Source organism: Bos mutus, chromosome 1 (genome assembly GCF_027580195.1).
Source record: "Bos mutus isolate GX-2022 chromosome 1, NWIPB_WYAK_1.1, whole genome shotgun sequence".
NCBI classification, from domain to species: Eukaryota; Metazoa; Chordata; class Mammalia; order Artiodactyla; family Bovidae; genus Bos; species Bos mutus.
In genome coordinates this window covers 151,268,046-151,286,835 of record NC_091617.1, presented here as the reverse complement: position 1 = coordinate 151,286,835, position 18,790 = coordinate 151,268,046, and the positions used below count along the sequence as shown (strand labels likewise).

The window sequence follows — 18,790 nt, the reverse complement described above, 5'->3', positions numbered from 1 at the left end:
CTTAAGTTGTTTTAAATTTGTGTCCCTTTCTATTAAAAGAATCTGTGTTTGGCTTACAAACTCTGGGGAAGAAAAGTATTTCTATGGCTTTTGGTCATGTATTACACAAAGTTAATTGGAGATTTTTAACTATTAAAGATTTTTTTTAGAACCCTAATGTTTATTAGTTGCGTCAGTTTGTGCTGCTAATGTAGATTCTTTGTATTTCCAAAACTGTCCTAGTGTGTCCTGATAGGAATGATAAATGAAGCTTCCAGCCATAATCTTTTATCATGAATTCCACAGTATATATTGGACAAGGAATAGTATGATTATTTGCTCTCATTGTCTTTATGTTGATATGATATGTTCATATGTTGTTTGGTGTCTCCTAAGCCCGGTGACACTTCATGTGGCTTGGTGAAGTGTTACCCTTCACTGGGAAGGGATACCAGGATCTGGTGACTACTGCTGAGAGAGCTGTCCAGCTGGGATGTAGTACAGATACAGAGCCCTGTATTGTATTGTATTGTACTGAAAACTTGGCCTCCTGACATTCATCTAGGAAAAGATTTCCTTTTAAGAAACTGTGGGCTGAATTACATTTGGTTTGAAAATGTGAATGTGACACTAACACTAGGGGACTTCCCTTGTGGTCCAGTAAGGTTAGGACTCTGCAGGGGGCACAGGTGTGATCCTTGGTCAGGGAACCAAGATCCCACATGCTGTGTGGCCAAAGGAAAAAAAAGAAAGAAATTAACACTAAAGTCAAGTCTGAGTGGGGTGGATAGAGTAATAGAGTTCAGGAAAATCTAAAAAGCATTTGCTTTTCTTTTTTTTTTTAGCTTGGGATTAATAAGTAGTACATGATGCTTTCTTTAGGGAAAAAAAGTGAGGGGCTGAGATCTGCAATAGAAAATTAATTTGTAAGCGAACTCCTGGAAAACCCATCACTCATCTGTAATTTGGTTATTTTTTCTATTTTTCTCAGTTGCATTATTCCTCTTCAGTTTAGTTACATGCCCTTGGATCCCTCTTCATAGTTTTTCTTCAGAGTTGAAGTGCTGAACAAATCATATTCCCAGAGAACTGGATGACAACCTGGAATCAGCTGTAAAACTATACTGTTACTGTTGTTCAGTCACTCAGTTGTGTCCGACCCTTTGCGATCCCATGGACTATAGTCGTCAGGCTCCTCTGTCCCCGGGGTTCTCTAGGCAAGAGTACTGGAGTGGGTACCCATTTCCTTCTCCAGGGGCCTATACTAGTATTTCTTAAAACATGCTAGACTTTGCTTCAAGCATCTGAACTGAAGCTAAACTGTAGTTTTCAGGAGTTTGCATCTTAAAGACTACATTACCTTTATAAGTGGGAAGAAATTAAGTAACTTTATGAGAAGAAAATAGGTTGATTTGTGTATTTTGAAATGGAGTTTATATCTTATAATAGGAGAAAGTCAAGAAGTTACAGGAAGTCACACCTCAGAACTTAATTCTTTCTTTGAATTTTCAAAAATAAACACGTAATGATCATTAGTTTGAAGATTATTTTTTAATTGGCCAATGGATAAAAGAAAAATGAAACTAAACTTTTGTATCTGAAAAGAATATTGAGTAGAAAGCATAACAGACATGGAGTTAAGAATATTGGGATAACTGCTTTTTTAATTGACTTAAATATTTTACTTTAAAGTAGGGGATTGGACTGATTTGTTTTCAGTGACCCCCTTTGTTCTAATATTTTATGATACAGATAGTTGAAGTATATGGTATTCTGCATTCAGATAGTATATGGTATTATACTATACTATTATAGTATATGGTATTATACTATACATTGCAGATAGTATATCTGTTATGCAAGTAGTATATGGTCTTCTGCATTCAGTTTTTCCTAAAACAATTCTTTAATGGTGTTAATTAGTCAAGATTTATTAACTAGTTAAAGTGGAAGGTTTCAAAAAGAAAGTAGAAAATGTGATCCTAGCATGCAGCTTACAGATAGCAGGAGAGTGAAATTGATTGTAGGTTGAATCACAGTGTGTTGCAAATAAAAATAACTTTGTGAAATAAGATTCATGTTTTTTCTCCATGTCAGTTTTTGCCTACCAAAAAGAACATGGTGGTTCTTACTTGCTTGTCATGCTTTCTTCCAAGAAAGAGGCAGTTGGGTCCTGATCTTTAATCTGCTTCTTGAAAAAAAGCGAAAGGAATCATGAGCATGGAGAAAACAGTGGTTTTTCAAAGGGACACACCTGGAGCACTAGGACGGGAATGCCTTCTGAAATATTTTCCCCATTTCTACCGCTTGGCCCCATGCCGACAGTGACGTACACGGGTACTGTGGCAGTCCATCAAGGGCCGTTGAAGACACTTATAATGGTCATCGTTCAATTATGAAAATCATATATCTGATAAGGGGCTAATAACCAAAATGTATGAAGAACTGAGGCAACTCAGTAGCAAAAAAAAAAAAAATTCAGCGTAGAAATGGGCAGAAGATTTGAATAAACGTTTTCCCAAAGACATACAGATGGCCAGCAGGTACATGAAAAGATATTCCAAAGACTTCCTTGGCAGTCCAGTGATTCTCCGCACTTCTAATGCAGGAGGCGTGGGTTTGATCCGTGGTCAGGAAGCTAGATCCACATGCTGCAAATAAAGATCTCACATGCCACAACTAAGACTGCTGCTGCTAAGTCGCTTCAGTCGTGTCCGACTCTGCGACCCCATAGACGGCAGTCCTAGCCAAATAAAAAAAATTTTTAATCCAAAAGCAAGTATTAAAATATATATACGTAGTTTGAATAATTAATCACAGCTTATAAAAAATAACTTTTTAGTCTTTTTTTCCAATTTAAAAGGATTATTTTCTGGGGAGTAAACTTAATTTTATTTATAGTATAATTGATTACAGTTAGCCTTTCTCAGATTTAATATGAGTATAATATTTTTGTTGAGAAGATGTTCAGGTCAGTTAGAAATGAAGTAATATTTTGCTTTGGGGGAAATTTTGAGAAATATTTTCTTCAGAAAAGCATGTGTAAGTACTTCCTTAAAATAACATAAGTATTTTCTTGCCTAGTTATTTCTCTCAGTTGTTGGAGGAACATGGTCCCTTGGACATGAGTAACAAAATGTTTTCTGAAGAATATGAGTTCTTCCCAGAAGAAACTCAACAGATACTAGAAAAAGCAGGAGGCTTAAAAGCGTTTCTCCTGGGATGTCCTCGTTTTGTTGTGATTGACAACTGTATCGCATTGAAGAAAGTTGCATTACGGCTCAAGAAAAAGAGAAAGAAGAAAAACATTAAAACAAAAGTAGAAGAAATTTCAAAAACAGGAGAGTATTTACGAGTTAAACTACCACTGAATCCAACTGCTAGGGAATTTAAACCAGATGTAAAGTCCAAACCAGTGTCTGACTTACCTTCAGCACCAGCTTCTGAGGACGTGAAGCCTCAGCCTGCACCTGCTAATTCTCCCCAATCAGCTCGTGACACTGGGAAGCCAAAACCAGTTTTCGATAATTCTTCCAGATCAGTTTCTGAGGATGAGAAGCCCAAAGGGATGTCTTCTGATTCTCCCAGGCCAGTCTTTGAGGATACCGGTCACAAGCCGGTCTCCTCTAATTCTCCCAAACCAGTTCCTGAGGAAGTGAAAGCGACCTATTGGCCTCGACCCCAGTTGGTCACAGGATACTGTACATATCTTCCCTTTCGGGGATTTGACATTACCCAGACTCCACCAGCCTTCATCAGTGTGTTACCGACTTTGCCCCAGTATAGCATTTACACCCCTCTGGCCAGTGTTCCTACTGAGTATCACCTGCAAAGACCAATACCAGTGGTGCCGTCTTTTGTAGCCAGTGACATAACGGAAGTGCATTTTGAGGCTCATCATTTCAGTGCTGAGAATGCCCCTGGTACCCAGATTGCCTCCGAAACACAGATCCTTGAGGAATCTTTGGAAACACCAGTGAAGTCAGAGTGCAGCTCTGATGGTGCTGATATAGCCCAGAGTGAGGCTAGCAGAAACGATGACTACTGTGGCGATTCTGCCAAATGGGAAGTAAATCCAGAAAGCACCAATGAAGTAACAAATATTCCATGTACACAAGTGGTTGCTGTACAGGTAAGACTAAAGTGAGAAAGTCTTCTTGATATCAAAGTTAAATTTCCCTCTTAATTTTTCATTGTCATTGTATTTACTAAAATCCTTTAAAATAATGGACTTTATGAACCCTTTTGTAGGGCATGACTGGTAATGCCAGAAGGAATTTTGAAGTGTAGTAAGCAATACCCTTCATCCTATCCAAGTTTTGCACCAGTTGAGACATAAAGCAGTAGAATCAGCAGATGGAGCCAAAGCACCGCCTTGATAATTAATAAAAGTGCAGTAGGATGATGTGGCTCTTTTCTCTAGAGAGTGTGTGTCCCAAGACTGAAACCCACGACTTAGCAGCTTCCCTGCCTCGTTCACAGCAGTGCTGGACTAGAAGGCCTTCCAGCTTGGGTGCTTGCCCCCAAGACAGTGCAAGGAGGAGGAATGGGAAAATGTGCTCTCTGCACGGGCAGCTCCCAAGAGAAAGAGAAAAAGAAAAGAAAGTCAGGGCTGCACACGCCCAGTTTCTCCTCTCAAACCAGCAGGGGAGTGAGGGAGACACAGGACACAACCAGATGGAGAGCAATGAGGGATATGAGTAAATGTTCCTTCCTAGCAAGCTCAAGAATAAGGTTTCTCTGTCAGGTCAGATCAGATCAGTCGCTCAGTCATGTACAACTCTTTGTGACCCCATGAATCGCAGCACGCCAGACCTCCCTGTCCATTACCAACTCCCGGAGTTCACTGAGACTCACGTCCATCGAGTCAGTGATGCCATCCAGCCATCTCATCCTCTGTCGTCTCCTTCTCCCCTTGCCCCCAATCCCTCCCAGCATCAGAGTCTTTTCCAATGAGTCAACTCTTCGCATGAGGTGGCCAAAGTACTGGAGTTTCAGCTTTAGCATCATTCCTTCCAAAGAAATCCCAGGGCTGATCTCCTTCAGAATGGACTGGTTGGATCTCCTTGCGGTCCAAGGGACTCTCAAAAGAGTCTTCTCCAACACCACATTTCAAAAGCATCAATTCTTCAGCGCTCAGCCTTCTTCACAGTCCAACTCTCACATCCATACGTGACCACAAGAAGAACCATAGCCTTGACTAGACAAACCTTTGTTGGCAAAGTAATGTCTTTGCTTTTGAATATGCTATCTAGGTTGGTTATAACTTTCCTTCCAAATTCATACAATTTCTCTGTAGTTAGCTTTATAAAGCATGAATGCATGAAACTGTTATTGGTTATCCTGCTACTCATTAAGTTTTTTAAAAGCTTTCTAGAAAGCTTTGAAAAATTATGTTAAGAGTAATGAACCAAAATAATTTTCACTTTTACAAGTTCCAAATGATACTCTTCCCTGTTACAAACATTTGTAGAAAGCATAGAATGTTATCTAAACTGGCAAAAAAATTAAAACCTTGAAAGAATTATAGGCATGTTTCAAAATGTTATCAAATGATGAATTTATTTTACTAGAGCGTTTGAGACAGATTGAATGTGTTTGTTTTGCCCCAAAGGTGTCTTGGAATATAACACATCAGGAAGTCAATACTGAGCCATATGGTCCTTTTGAGGCACAACAGGTGAGTCAGAACTGTATTAAACTGTTGAAAGTTTTAATTTTCATTACTTTAAATGGGAATTATGAACTTAGAACTATTTTGAAGCAAGTTATTCCATATAAAACATCACAGAATAAGCCTTGTTGTTTAGTCACCAAGTCATATCTGATTCTCTTTGACCCCATGGCTCCTCTGTCCATGGAATTTCAGGCAAGCATACTGGAATGGGTTGCCATTTCCTCCTCCAGAGGATCTTCTCCACTCAGGGATTGAACCTGCATCTCCCGCATTGGCAGGCAGATTCTTTACTGCTGAGCCACCAGGGAAGTAGAATAAGCTTTAGAACATAACAAAAAAATTATTTTATTTTTATTGTTCAGATTTGGAAAAAAAGAGGCAAAGTTTTTTTTTTATCTTAACAGCTTTATTGTTTTAACGGGTATAATGAGCTTGTATTTATAAATAAAAGCTTATTCACATGAATAATACAAAAATTATAAAAATCTTAAACACTTTAAGGATGATTCAATTAGAAAATTTATTAATATAAGTACTGTGTGATAGATCTTTAAGGGAAAAGTCATTGGATCAACTCCATAGATACTGAAAAGGTATTGCATAAAATTCAAGTTTTTTTCTTGACTTAAAACTCATAATCAAATGAGAATAGCTGAATACTTCTCAGCATGCTTTTATCTTTCCCTTTTAAGCCAAACCCCATCATCCTGCTTAAATATTGTATATCATCATTAATATTTATTATTATCCTGGAGATATTGGTTGATAAAAGTAGATAAGAGAAAAAAATAAAATTTTAAAGGTGGACGTGTAAAATATCATTATTTATAGAGGCCAAGACTGTGTCCCTGTAAAATCCAAAATGATCAATCAAAAACCAATACCAAAATGTAAGAGAATTTAGAAACACAAATGGATAAAATACCTTTCTGTACGTAAACAACCCATTGCAAAACATAGTAAAGGAAAAGATTTCATTCTCAGTAGTATCAAAAAATGTATTATCTTGTGAAAGAAAACTTTGAAATGCTACTGAGAGACACACAGAATACTTAAGTAAATGAGAAATGTGCAGTGTGCTTGAATAGGAAGACCTAGTATTAGAGGGATTGGCTTTCTAAAGATTTTAATTTAACACAGTCTCAAAACAGACATGAATAGAATGCATGTTATCTTTTGCTACATAACAATGTCTCTGTCAGCAGTTTAGGGCATATGAATTAATGCATATTACCAAGCTGCAGTGTGATTCTTTTGCTGAATTGAGAATTAAAATAGAAATAACTAAGATCTGAAACCATAAAGGCTTGCTCATGGGTTCATCATCTAGTTGATTATTTAAACATAGACTGTATTCATAGTGCCAAACTTTCAGTCTGGACGACATAAACAGCAGACTGGTGTGTGTGGTCAGCTTGGCCATAGTTCACAGTTCTCTGACAATGAACAAAATTTCAGAACCTCAGTTCCCTGCCTTTGTGCACTTGGGAGATGCTAACGTGCTGCATGAGGTTCAGGGGGTGGGAAAGGCGGGCCAGGTGTGAGCGCCTGGCTGAGATTCCCAGGCCTGGCTGCCGGAGCCCTCGTAGCTGGGCGGAGCAGTTGCCTGCAGCTGAGAGGAGCTGCCAGCATCTGACAGGTGCTCCGTTCACGACAAGTGTGTGACTGACTGCTGCCCGTCTCGGCAGGATGCAAGGCTTACAAATACATAAACGCTGCCTATCGCTTGCCAGCATTTCACAGTACAGTATGACTTCTGTTTGCTTTTTTTTAAAGCTGTCCAGGAGACAGTTACATAACTGAAAATAATTTTGTGGTAATATTTTAAGTCATCTTTTAAAAATAATCAGCATCCGTCTATTTGAAATGCTATAAAAGTAGGGCCAAAACTAATACGTCCTATTTATATCTAATGCATGCATAATATTTGCAGTTCTTAAAGCCAATAAATAGTTCTTGATGTTAATTGTGGAGGATGACAGTCATATCAGACTATTTAATACTAAACCCTTCTAAAACAAATATTCAGAGCTAATTATGGTGCATATTGGAAAGTTTCCTTATGAATTCCAGTAATACGAATAACTTTTTTAAAAAAGAGCTGACTTTGCTAAACAATGTAAGAGATTTTAAATTCTTGAATTATTGTGACGTTTTCCTTGTAAATTTTCATCTGCCTTATATCCCCTTTTGTTTATCTGAAGAGACATTTCAGAACAAGATCAGAAACAGGCTTTTAAAACTACTTTTAACAGGTAATTTTGTATTATATTTGTAGGGGGGTATTTCACAGGTTGAAAAGGAGTACCAGGTTTTACAAGAGCAGCTTAAGGAAGCATGTGAAAATTATGAACACAGCAATGTCAAGGGCTCAGAAGAAACCAAGGACTTGGAAGAAAAGTTGAAAAGGAATGTTGAAGAAAATAAGGTAATCCTGTCTGAAACCTCTTTTCAGTAGCATGCGGCATCATTCACAGAATTGTGCTTGTGTAGCCTCTGTTAGCTGAGCTACTGTGTTGTTGACTAAACAAAGGATTCTTTTTCACTGTTGCCTGTTTCACAGTTTTTATGACGTTAGAGTGACAGTGTTTTTATTTGCAGTGTTTTACAACTTCTCCAAGTTGTCGTGTAAGAAAAGGGCTGTGAATCTGAATTTTCATTTATCTGTAACTTGGTTTCCTTGATTAGCTAAAACTATTTCCTGGTAAATTCCAAGTTAAATTCTTCTTTATAGTGAGAGTAGTGGTGTAGCATTAGAGGTTCCATATGTGAGGCCTGGAGACAGACTGACTGGGTTCAGATCCAGGCTTAATTCTACACTAGTTCTGTTCTTGGGCAGACTGGTGTGTGTGGTGTATGTGTAACGTCTCTGCTTTAGTTCTGTAGTTTGGGTAATAATTGCTCCCATTTTATGGGGTTAGATTATTACTCTTTTTTTAATTTTCAAATTTGTTTTATTGCTGCACGTGGCTTTTCTCTGGTTGTGGAGAACAGGGGCTACTCTCAGTTGTGGTGCACAGGCTTCTCACTGGTCGCAGCACACAGGCTCTAGGGCACAGGTGTTGTGGCGCACCAGCTTAGTTGCTCTGCAGCGTGTGGAATCGTCCTGGACCAGAGACTGAACCCATGTCCCCTGCGTTAGCAGGTAGATTCTTATCCACTGTACCGCCAGGGAAGTCCTCATTGTGGTTTTGATTTGCATTTATCTCATGAAGAGTAATATTGAGCATCTTTTTATGTGCCTGTTGGCCATCTTAATGTTTTCTTTGGGAAAATGTCTATTCAGGTCTTTTGCCTATTGTTTAATTAGGTTGTAAAAACCGAAGTCTTTGTACAGAGATGAAAAGGGTCTGTTAGTCCGTTTAAGAAAGGAAGAATTTGTTCCAGAAGTCTGAGTCATTAGCTGAGGTCACATATTAAATAGAAGAAAATTAGCTGTGGGACCTTAATCAATAAACTTACTTGTTGAGATTTAAGTATACCCAGAAGAAAAGGGTTGTTTCGTAGAGGTGACCTTTATCTCACTCCTTAGGACATGTTTTCACTTGGGATGAGACTGGGGAGATTTTAAAAATTAGAAGGAACCAACCTTTCTGCTCAGTTGCCCAGTTGAACGAAATCTTCCTGATTAGGAAGAGGGGAAAATGAGCGAAAATAAAACCTTTCACAGAGACTGAGAATGCTAATTTGGATAAGCTACTTGGGGGACTTAAAAAACATTGTTGTAAACTTCTTATTGTGTCAGGAAAATTCAGTTTTAATAAACCTGTATGAGAATGCCTGTGTCCACCCAATTAAGTGATGCAGACAGATGCAGACACAACCACTTGATTTGTGGTGGTCATCTGGTGAGTGAGGGCTTCCCTGATAGCTCAGTTGGTAAAGAATCTGCTTGCAATGCAGAAGACCCTGGGTTGGGATGATCCGCTGGAGAAGGGATAGGCTCCCCACTCCAGTATTCCTGGACTTCCTTGTGGCTCAGCTGGTAAAGAATCCGCCTGCCAGGTCATGGAGACCTGGGTTCAATCCCTGGGTTGGGAAGATGCCCTGGAGAAGGGAAAGACTACCCACTCCAGTATTCTGGCCTGGAGAATTCCATGGACTCTATAGTTCATGGGATTGCAAAGAGATGGACACAACTGAGCGACTTTCACTTTCACATTTCACTTTCTGGTGAGTGAGGTTCCTTTCTTTCTGGTAGAGTCTTGTCCAGCTTTATAAGCTCCTGGTTTGACTGGGTCCTGTGTTTGTGCAGTTCATCAAGACTTCTTTGTACACAGGACCAAGAAATGTACAGTAAATGAGCACCCAGGGAGGAGGGCTGTGAGAGAGCAGCAGCTTTGATCAGTGGGCTTGGGCTCTTGACCTGCTTCTTAACTTTGCTGAGACTCTGGGCCTGGTTCCATGGGGTTGTGCTTAAGAGTAGTCAGTTCATTTTTTAAAAAGAGCCATTATTTAGTCCCTCAAATTACAGACCTGTTAGGTTAGTAGACTTTCCATGCAAAACCTATACCTGTTTCCTTTCAGGATAAATTGTTTCACCTGAGTTCCTTAAGTTGTTTATAGAAAAGAGCAAGTGAGATTTAGCTGTGATTTTATTTATTAATTACGATTATGCTCATAATTCACTTGGAGAAAAATCTTGTATAAATATAAATTTTTACTTTTGTTGATCTTTCCCTTTGCCTTTGACTCTCTCGATCACTAAGGTTATAAGTTAGTATTTTTACTTAAATTTTGATTCCACGTTTAGCTATAATTAGATGCAGCTTTAAAGAGAAGAGAGAGGCAACCTGTAGCAAACCATCCTTAAGAACTTGGGCAGTACAGTCAGACTGCCTGACTGGTGACCCCAGTTCCACCACTTAGTGGCTTTGGCACCTAAAATAATTTACTCAGTCTCTTTGACCCTCAGTTTCCTCATTGATAATACAATCTGTACTTCATAGTTTTGTGAGGACTCACAGCGGGTGATTGAAAAGGGATTGGGGAGTGGCTCAAGATAAGTATAGTAGGGGAAAGAATTGCCCCACCCAGAATGCTGTAGTGCCTTGTTGAGAAAAATAACTTATTTACAAAGCATTTGAAGAATGCTGAGCATTTACAAAGCATCAGTAAAGATCTGGGCTAGCTATTGTGTGTAACTGATGGAGTATGATTTTCATGAGCTAGAAATGGCCTTTAATAATTAGCCTAGCTAATTCTCTATTCCCTGCCAGAGGAAAATAGCAATTCTAAAGCCAGAGTCTCCTGTTGTTCTTAAAGTACCCTTGTTCGTAGTGAAGCAACAATCAGAACTAGACATGGAACAACAGACTGGTTCCAAATAGGAAAAGGAATATGTCAAGGTTGTATATTGTCACCCTGCTTATATAACTTATATGCAGAGTACATCATGAGAAACGCTGGGTTGGATGAAGTACAAGCTGGAATCAAGATTTCCAGGAGAAATATCAATAACCTCAGATAGGCAGATGACACCACCCTTTGAAGTGAAAGAGGAGAATGGAAAAGTTGGCTTAAAACTCAACATTCAGAAAACTAAGATCATGGCATCTGGTCCCATCACTTCATGGCAAAAAGATGGGGAAACAGTGGAAACAGTAACGAAGTTTATTGTGGGGGGCTCCAAAAATCACTGTAGATGGTGATTGCAGCCATGAAATTAAAAGACGCTTGCTTCTTGGAAGGAAAGTTATGACCAACCTAGATAGCATATTCAAAAGCAGAAATATTACTTTGCCAACAGAGGTCCACCTAGTCAAAGCTATGTTTTTTCCAGTGGTCATGTATGGATGTCCCAGAGTTGGACTGTGAAGAAAGCTGAGTGCCAAAGAATTGATACTTTTGAACTGTGGTGCTGGAGAAGACTCTTGAGAGTCCCTTGGACTGCAGGGAGATCCAACCAGTCCATCCTAAAGGAAATCAGTCCTGAATATCCATTGAAAGGACTGATGCTGAAGTTGAAACTCCAATACTTTGGCTGCCCGATGTGAAGAACTAACTCATTTGAAAAGACCCTGATGTTGGGAAAGATTGAGGGCAGGAGGAGAAGGGGACGACAGAGGATGAGATGGCTGGATGGCATCACCAACTCAATGGACATGAGTTTGAGTAAACTCCGGGAGCTGGTGGTGGACAGGGAGGCCTCGTGTGCTGCGGTCCATGGGGTTGCAAAGAGTCAGATATGACTGAGCGACTGAAATGAACCGAACTGAACTTGGAACTGACAGGTCATAACTGGTTGCCGTATTGCTCAGGGGCATATGTTCTCTCTCTCTCTTAAAAATTCTTTATTATTATTTTTTTTTTTTTTTTTGCTATACTGGGTCTTCATTGCTGCACGGGCTTTCTTTAATTGCAGCAAGTGGGGGCTACTCTCTAGTTGTGGTACGCGGGCTTCTCATCGTAGTGGCTTCTCGTGTTGCGGAGCGAGGGCTCCAGTAGTTGTGGTTCCTGGGCTCCAGAGCACAGGCTTGTTATTTTTGGCACACAGACTTAGTTGCCTTGAGGTATGTCGGGTCTTCCTGGACCAGGGATCAAACCAATGTCCCCTGCATTGCAAGGCGATTCTTAACCACTGGACCACCAGGGAAGCCTTCTGTTTTGTTTTATTAAGGTAAAGTTCACATTTAACCACTATAAAGTATACAGTTCAGTTGTTTTCAGTATATTCACCATGTCATATAATCACCACCACCATCTAATGCCAGGGTTGTTTTCATCACTCCATAAAGAAGCTGTATTCCCATTAGCTGTATTCACTCCCCATCTTTTGAAGGTCATATGTTCTTAAGGTGCTTTAATGAGATTTGTTTATAGCTAAGATGGGTATTTAGTTAGCATTGACTCTTAAAACAGTCAAAATAATTTTGGCCTAGATGAATTTATGGAGTAGAATCTGAAACTTTGTGTTGTTTCAACAGAATCTTCGGTTCCTGCCTACCCAAACTTCCTCAGCCCACATCTGCAGAGAGGTGTGGTCCTGTTGAGTCATGGTCCTTGCCAAGCTCAGCTCTTTTCTAATGTAGCATTTATGGAGCTCCTGTTATGTGCCGTACTCAGTTGTAAATGTTTTAGCTGTATTATTTTATTAAATCTGAAAGCAATTCTAGTGCACTAGTGTTCCAGTTTGTAGCATTGTCTCCATTTTACTGATGAGGAAATGGAGGCTGGACTCACTAAGGTGTCTTGCTCCAAGTTGCACCAGCAGTAAGCAGGAGAACAGGTGGTGAGCGTCAGGCTCCAGATCCATTAAGAGAATGTCGGTTCCACAGTCAGTTGAAAAATATTTCCCAGCACTCCATGAGCAGTGTATCAGTTAACTGATGCCACAGTAACGCTGAGGAAAAATCTCTGACACATGACAATAAATATCACCTGTGCGAGTCTGTGAGTTAGCCGATCCTGATTGAGCTTGGCTGGACGGCTTCACCTTTGGATCAGCTAGGGCTCCACTGTTCTTGGCTGTGCTTGCTCATGTATTGGGGTCATCTGGCTATAGACCCATCTACAGTGGCCGCAGCAGGGGCAACTCCTTCTTTTCCGTGTGTCTTTCATCTTCCAGTGTGAGTCCAAGGCCAAGCAAGAACCAGCCCTGCTTGCTAATACCCCATCAGGCGTAGCAAGTCCCATAGCCGGCCGAGGATCAAGGGGTGGGGAAAGGCTCGCTCCTGAGTGAAGGGAACTCCAGCGTCCCATGACGGAGGGTATAGATGTAGGGAGGGTGCAGGATGGGCTGTGTGTGCCATCCCTCTGCCACAGTCGGTTTGTGCTGTGTGTAACTCATGAACACTCAGCAGTCACCACGAGCTTGAAACCCCCCTGTGGTTGGTTGTTCCTCCATCTCCAGCTTCTTCTTTGCCAGTTCTCTGCATCGTCCTGTACACTTAAAGGGTAGTGGAGCTTGTCCTGTGGTTTTCTCACTTCTGGACCTCTTCCCAGCACTGCCTTCCTCCTCATCCCCATGCCTGGCTCACCCCTCATCCTTTGGGTCCAACTCAGGCATCACTCTGTGGAGCAAGCAGTCACTGACAGAACCTCAGCCTTGGTTAGAGGCCTTTGTTAATGCAGTAGTGATAATGACCACGTCACTGTATTGGACAGCAATTGTCATTTTGTTAACATCTTTATTGAGATGTAGTTCACATGCCATAGAATTCACCCCTTTAAAGTGTGTGGTCAGTGTTTCCAGCATAGGCCGAGGATCAAGTATAGGCACAGAGTTGTGTAGCTGTCACTGCAACCCACGTTTAGAACATTTTTATCACCCCAGAAGAAGTCTAACCACTGCTAGTCACTCACTCCCTGTTCTCCCTCCCTCCCTCAGCCCTTGGCAACCACTGATTTACTCTGTGGATTTGCCCATTCTGGGTGTTTTGTATAAATGGCATCACACTTAACTATACGTGGTCTTTTGTGAGTGCCTTCTTTCACTTAGCTTAACGTTTTCAAGGTCCACCCACGTACATCGGTCCATGTAACATGGATCAGTGCTTCATTTCTTTTTACTGCTGAATAATATTCCGTCGTATGCCGTATCACATTTTATTAACCCATTCATCTGTAAATGAACATTTGAATTCTTCTCATTTTTTGATTGTTACAAAAAACACGAATATCTGAGTACAAGTTTTTGTGTGGACACATGTTTTCATTTCTTTTGGATGTATACCTAGGAATGGAAATGCTAGGTCATCTGTTAACTCCATATTTAAGAGTTTGAGAAACTACCAGACTATTCTAAAACAGACACACCATCTTATATTCCCACCAGCAGTGTATAAGGGATCCAATCTCTCTGTGTTCTCATTAACACTTTCTATCATCCATCTTTTTTATTTTAGCTCTTCTAATGAGTGTAAAGTGGTTTCTCATTGTAGTTTTGATTTGTGTTTCCCCAAAGGCTAATGGTGTTGAGCATCTTATATGTGTTTAATGTCTATTTTTATATATGTGGAAAGTGTGAGACATGTCTGTTTTAATCCTTTGCCCACTTGTTAATTGGATTTTTTGTTTTTTATATTGAATTAAGAGTCTATATATATATATATACACACACACACACTTACGTATATATGTATTCTGGGTACAAATTTCTTATCAAATACATCATTTAGAAATATTTTCACTCATCTTCCCATATTTGCAGATTTACTTCTCCTATGCCCCATTCTGTGGGTTGTCTTTTTCACTTTCTTGATGTTATCATTTGCAACACATAAATTCTAAATTTTCACTATAGTTGAGTTTCTATAATTTTTTTTTTTTTGTTTCTTATGCTTTTGATGTCATAGGTGAGAAACCACTGTCAAACCCAAGATCAGCAATATTTACTCCTATGCTCTATAGAATTTTATAGTTTTAGCTCCCCCACTTAGGCCTGTGATCCACTTTGAGTTTATTTTTGTGTATGGTATAGTAATTATCTTTCATGCATATTTCCCCCACTATCATCCCCCTGAGAGTGAGGACTGTTTCTTAGCCATCCATGGATCTCAGTGTGCAGACTAGGAGCTCTGCCAGTGTTACCCAACAGCGTGTACTTGGGCCCCTACAGAACTGAGTTCACTGAATTGTGTCTTCATATTCCATCAGCCTACAGGAAAGTCATCAGGCCTGTACGTCCTGTGACGATTGTTACTTTATTTACTGCTAGTATGTGGTGGAAAATAGCACTCATTCTTTCATTTGACAGATATTTATATTGGATGCTCCTTAAGCGCCAGGCTCTGTGCTGATCTTCCAGGACTTTTATGTAGCACCCTCTTTGTGAGGCCAGGTAAGCATGGTGGTCACCTCCGTCACAGTAGTGACTCAGCAAATTCAAGATCAGCAAGGTTGCCGCAAGGGAAGTGTGAGTTGGTCTGTTCCCAGGCTGCAGGAAATGTCACCGAACTGTTGAACCTCTTCTTCCTAAAAACAGTTGGCCTGCACATCTCAAGGCCGCTGAAGTCAAACCTACTCCTGAGGCAGGACTTAAAATTCATGAGAGACCTGGGCTGGTCAGAGGTACATTCATGGTATTGAATCTGCTTGCCAGGAACATCCGAAAACCCTGGTGTCTAAAGCTGATGAGGGCGGAATGTTCTAAGTCGGTGCCCGTTTTGACTCGAAGCCATTATTTCCCAGGGAATCTGTGTAGCTTGGCTCCAGGGTACCCTGTCCTCTCTGAAGGAGGAGACCCTGAGTTTCTATGGCTGAACCCTTGTCGTCAGTGACCTGGCCACATTCTAAGCCTAAGCAGGAAGGTCAGATTATAGGGAACCTGGTCAGAGGTGGGACGTGAAAGGGTCCCTAAAGCAAAAATGAAATTGAGATACCACTAAGCAGTCGTTGATACTAGTAGAATTTCAAACTGGAAAATAGTGAAGTTTAAATTTCCTTTTTTATTTCTTGTAAATACTGCTCCATCCTAACTTGTACAGTAATTGTTAGAAATAGTAGTCCAGAGTATATTTTATTTATAAATGACTGGCATTTACAGGCATGTGTACTACCGTCTCTGGGGTCGCACAGAGTCGGACACGACTGAAGCGACTTAGCAGCAGCAGCAGCAGCAGCACTACCTGTCTGCTAACATTGAAGAGATGACACTTTGAAACACTGGAATGAAACTTTTAGAGAATTCGTAGGTTCCAAAGAAGTTTCAAAAGGCAGCCCTTACGTAAGATAGCTGACGGAGAAGGCTGTGTTTCAGGTGGTGGTATACCTAGCCATCCAGAGCCTCAGAATACAGCGTTTCATTTCTCTTTGTCACATGGCCTGAAATTCTGACAGATATCGCAGCCCCATAGCCTTTATCACCAGGCAGAGATAACACATTTGTATTTTAAGAAGCAAACAAACAAGTATTGGACTTGCCAAATAAAACATGCGTGCTGACTCTGTGTAGATTAGAGAATCACTTAAGCTGAAGAGTGAAGTGTGAATACTTCCAGGCGAGTCGACGTGGATCTTTGTAGTACTGTGCTGCTGTCAGGCTCACTCTGAGTGAGAGATTGAAAAGGAAGGAGAGGAGAGACGTTGTGAAGTGTGCCTGGGTGCTGGGCAGGCCCTCGACTGGGGGGTGCTTACATCAGGGGTCCAGAGAAACTTGAGGGTGCAGAGTAAAGAAGGGCCCCCAGTGGGTGAAACTGAGTACCAGAAGAAAGGCAGGAGGCTGTGAAGATGGACATGAATCTTTTCAAACCTGTCTCAGAGGGTAGCCTTCGCTTTCCTCTTTGTCTCTTCAGCATCGCATGTTCTGCCCCAGCACCCGGTGGAGATTTATTTCTTCCTCAGTCAAATAGACTCATGGTCTGGGAATGTGCCCTCTTTAACACTGTAGACCTCATTTTGTTCAGCTTACAAATGGAACTGAGAGCTTCTTGGAAGAGAAATGTTGGCTGTTTAACTGATGTTTCTAATATAACTTTCTATGGGGAAGTGCATTCCAAGTTACAGCCAATGAACTAGTGAATAGACTTTGAAATTGTAGTATGTTAATAGGTGGGAGTTTCCCGCGTTGGGAAAGGTGTTTGGGGAGCAAAACACACCTGACTTGATGGTGTGCTAACCTGTGCTAGAAGAGCCAGTTGGCAAATGTGTAAATCAGCAGGACTTAGAAATACGTTACTCCTTTCTCTGTGGTTGTGTTGAAAGGTGGTTATTTGTTATTTCAATTTAGTATTTTATTCCTTGGATGTATAGTCTTTGTCAGACACCTATAAACTTCTTCTCTGTCCCATCAAAATAATTGCAGGTTCAAAATTATTGAGTTCTTAATATATATTTTATTGTTTACTCAAATTTGTTTAAAAATACTTATCTAGGTTGATTTCTCTCCTGTATATCTTCCATAGTCTTCTGTTTTGTTAATAGAATTTTGTTTAGTTATTCATCCAGGGTAGAGATTCTGTCGCCTTCCACTTTACATCATATATCCACATGGACACACGGTCTTGTTATCCATCCTAGTCTTCTAAAGTGTCCTTTATTTCTTTTTATCATCCCTTTAGTTACCTCTGTCATCCTCATTGTCTCTCACCTGGGCTACTGCAGTGAGATTTTATCTTCTTCTAATACAGAGTATTTGACATTAAAGGTTATAATTCCTAATGGGCTGTGAAGTCAGTTTAGTGATGGTGACTAAAATTGTTCTTAATAATAGAATAAAAATATAGGAAAACATCTCAGAAAGTAAGGGCAGCGTTTTCAGCTCTGTGTGTATATAGATGCATACATGTATGTACTAAATGCTGGGGATCATGATTAAAATGTATTTGCTGTTGTGGGTCACAATAAGAAAGTATCAGAGAAAGTCAAGAAAACGAGAAAGCTGCTGTTCTTGTCTAACCTTTATGTACCCTCTTTCCCCTGATCTGCCTCTGTGTCTTTCAGTTATTTTTCTAAAATAAGAATCTCATCATCTCACAGCCCTGCTGAAGAGCTATCACTGGCTTCCTGTTGTCTGCAGGATGAGGTCCACACTCCTCAGCATTGCTCATAAGGCCCCTGATCATTTTATCCCAAGGTGTCCCAGGCGCCTGAGGTCCTAACTTCCACCTCGTACTATTCCGTACAGACATGCCTTTCTCTTCTAACCTTCTGTCTCTCCATGCCCACTACTTGGAATCCATTCTCTATGTGACAGCCCCATCTCTGAAGACAGAGATCAAATTGCACTGATTTGGAGAATCCCGCCATGTCTCTGCTTGTCCTCACTTGAGGGCTGAGGCTATGTATTATGTGACTTCATGTCCCAAGCTCGGCCGGGGTAGCACGTACAGCCAGCTCCTGAGTGTGTGTTCCGAGGAACTGTAGTCATTGGTTAAGCTAGTTCACCACCCCAACACTAGTCTCTCGGGCTCTTTTTAAAAAGAAGAAAAAGTAAATCTTTCCATTTATTTAGATACTTTCTAAAATGTTTTTAGATCTCAAAGACAGAACTAGATTGGTTCCTTGAAGATTTGAACAAGGAAATTAAAAAATGGGAACAGGAGAAAAAAGAAATCCAAGAAAGACTAAAGGCACTGAAGAAGAAAATGAAAAAGGTGTTAAATGCCAGCAAAATGTGAGTAACACTTGAAAGAAAATGATTTTCATTTATTTTTAATTTGGGTATATTTTGGGTTATTTTATCCTTTCTGGTAT

At 40.3% G+C, this 18,790-nt stretch overlaps 1 protein-coding gene across 13 annotated transcripts in view; it reads left to right on the top strand.

Annotated features, from left to right (window-relative positions):
- The window catches only part of TTC3 (tetratricopeptide repeat domain 3), a 129,788-nt gene that overhangs the window by 87,702 nt on the left and 23,296 nt on the right, over window positions 1-18,790 (top strand). For all 13 annotated transcript variants that reach the window (XM_070377423.1, XM_070377454.1, XM_070377477.1 and 10 more), the window contains 4 exons: window positions 3,064-4,111; window positions 5,594-5,659; window positions 7,935-8,084; window positions 18,571-18,710. In XM_070377423.1, coding sequence (XP_070233524.1) covers window positions 3,064-4,111; window positions 5,594-5,659; window positions 7,935-8,084; window positions 18,571-18,710 — 1,404 coding nt within the window. The remainder of the gene's footprint in view (window positions 1-3,063; window positions 4,112-5,593; window positions 5,660-7,934; window positions 8,085-18,570; window positions 18,711-18,790) is intronic.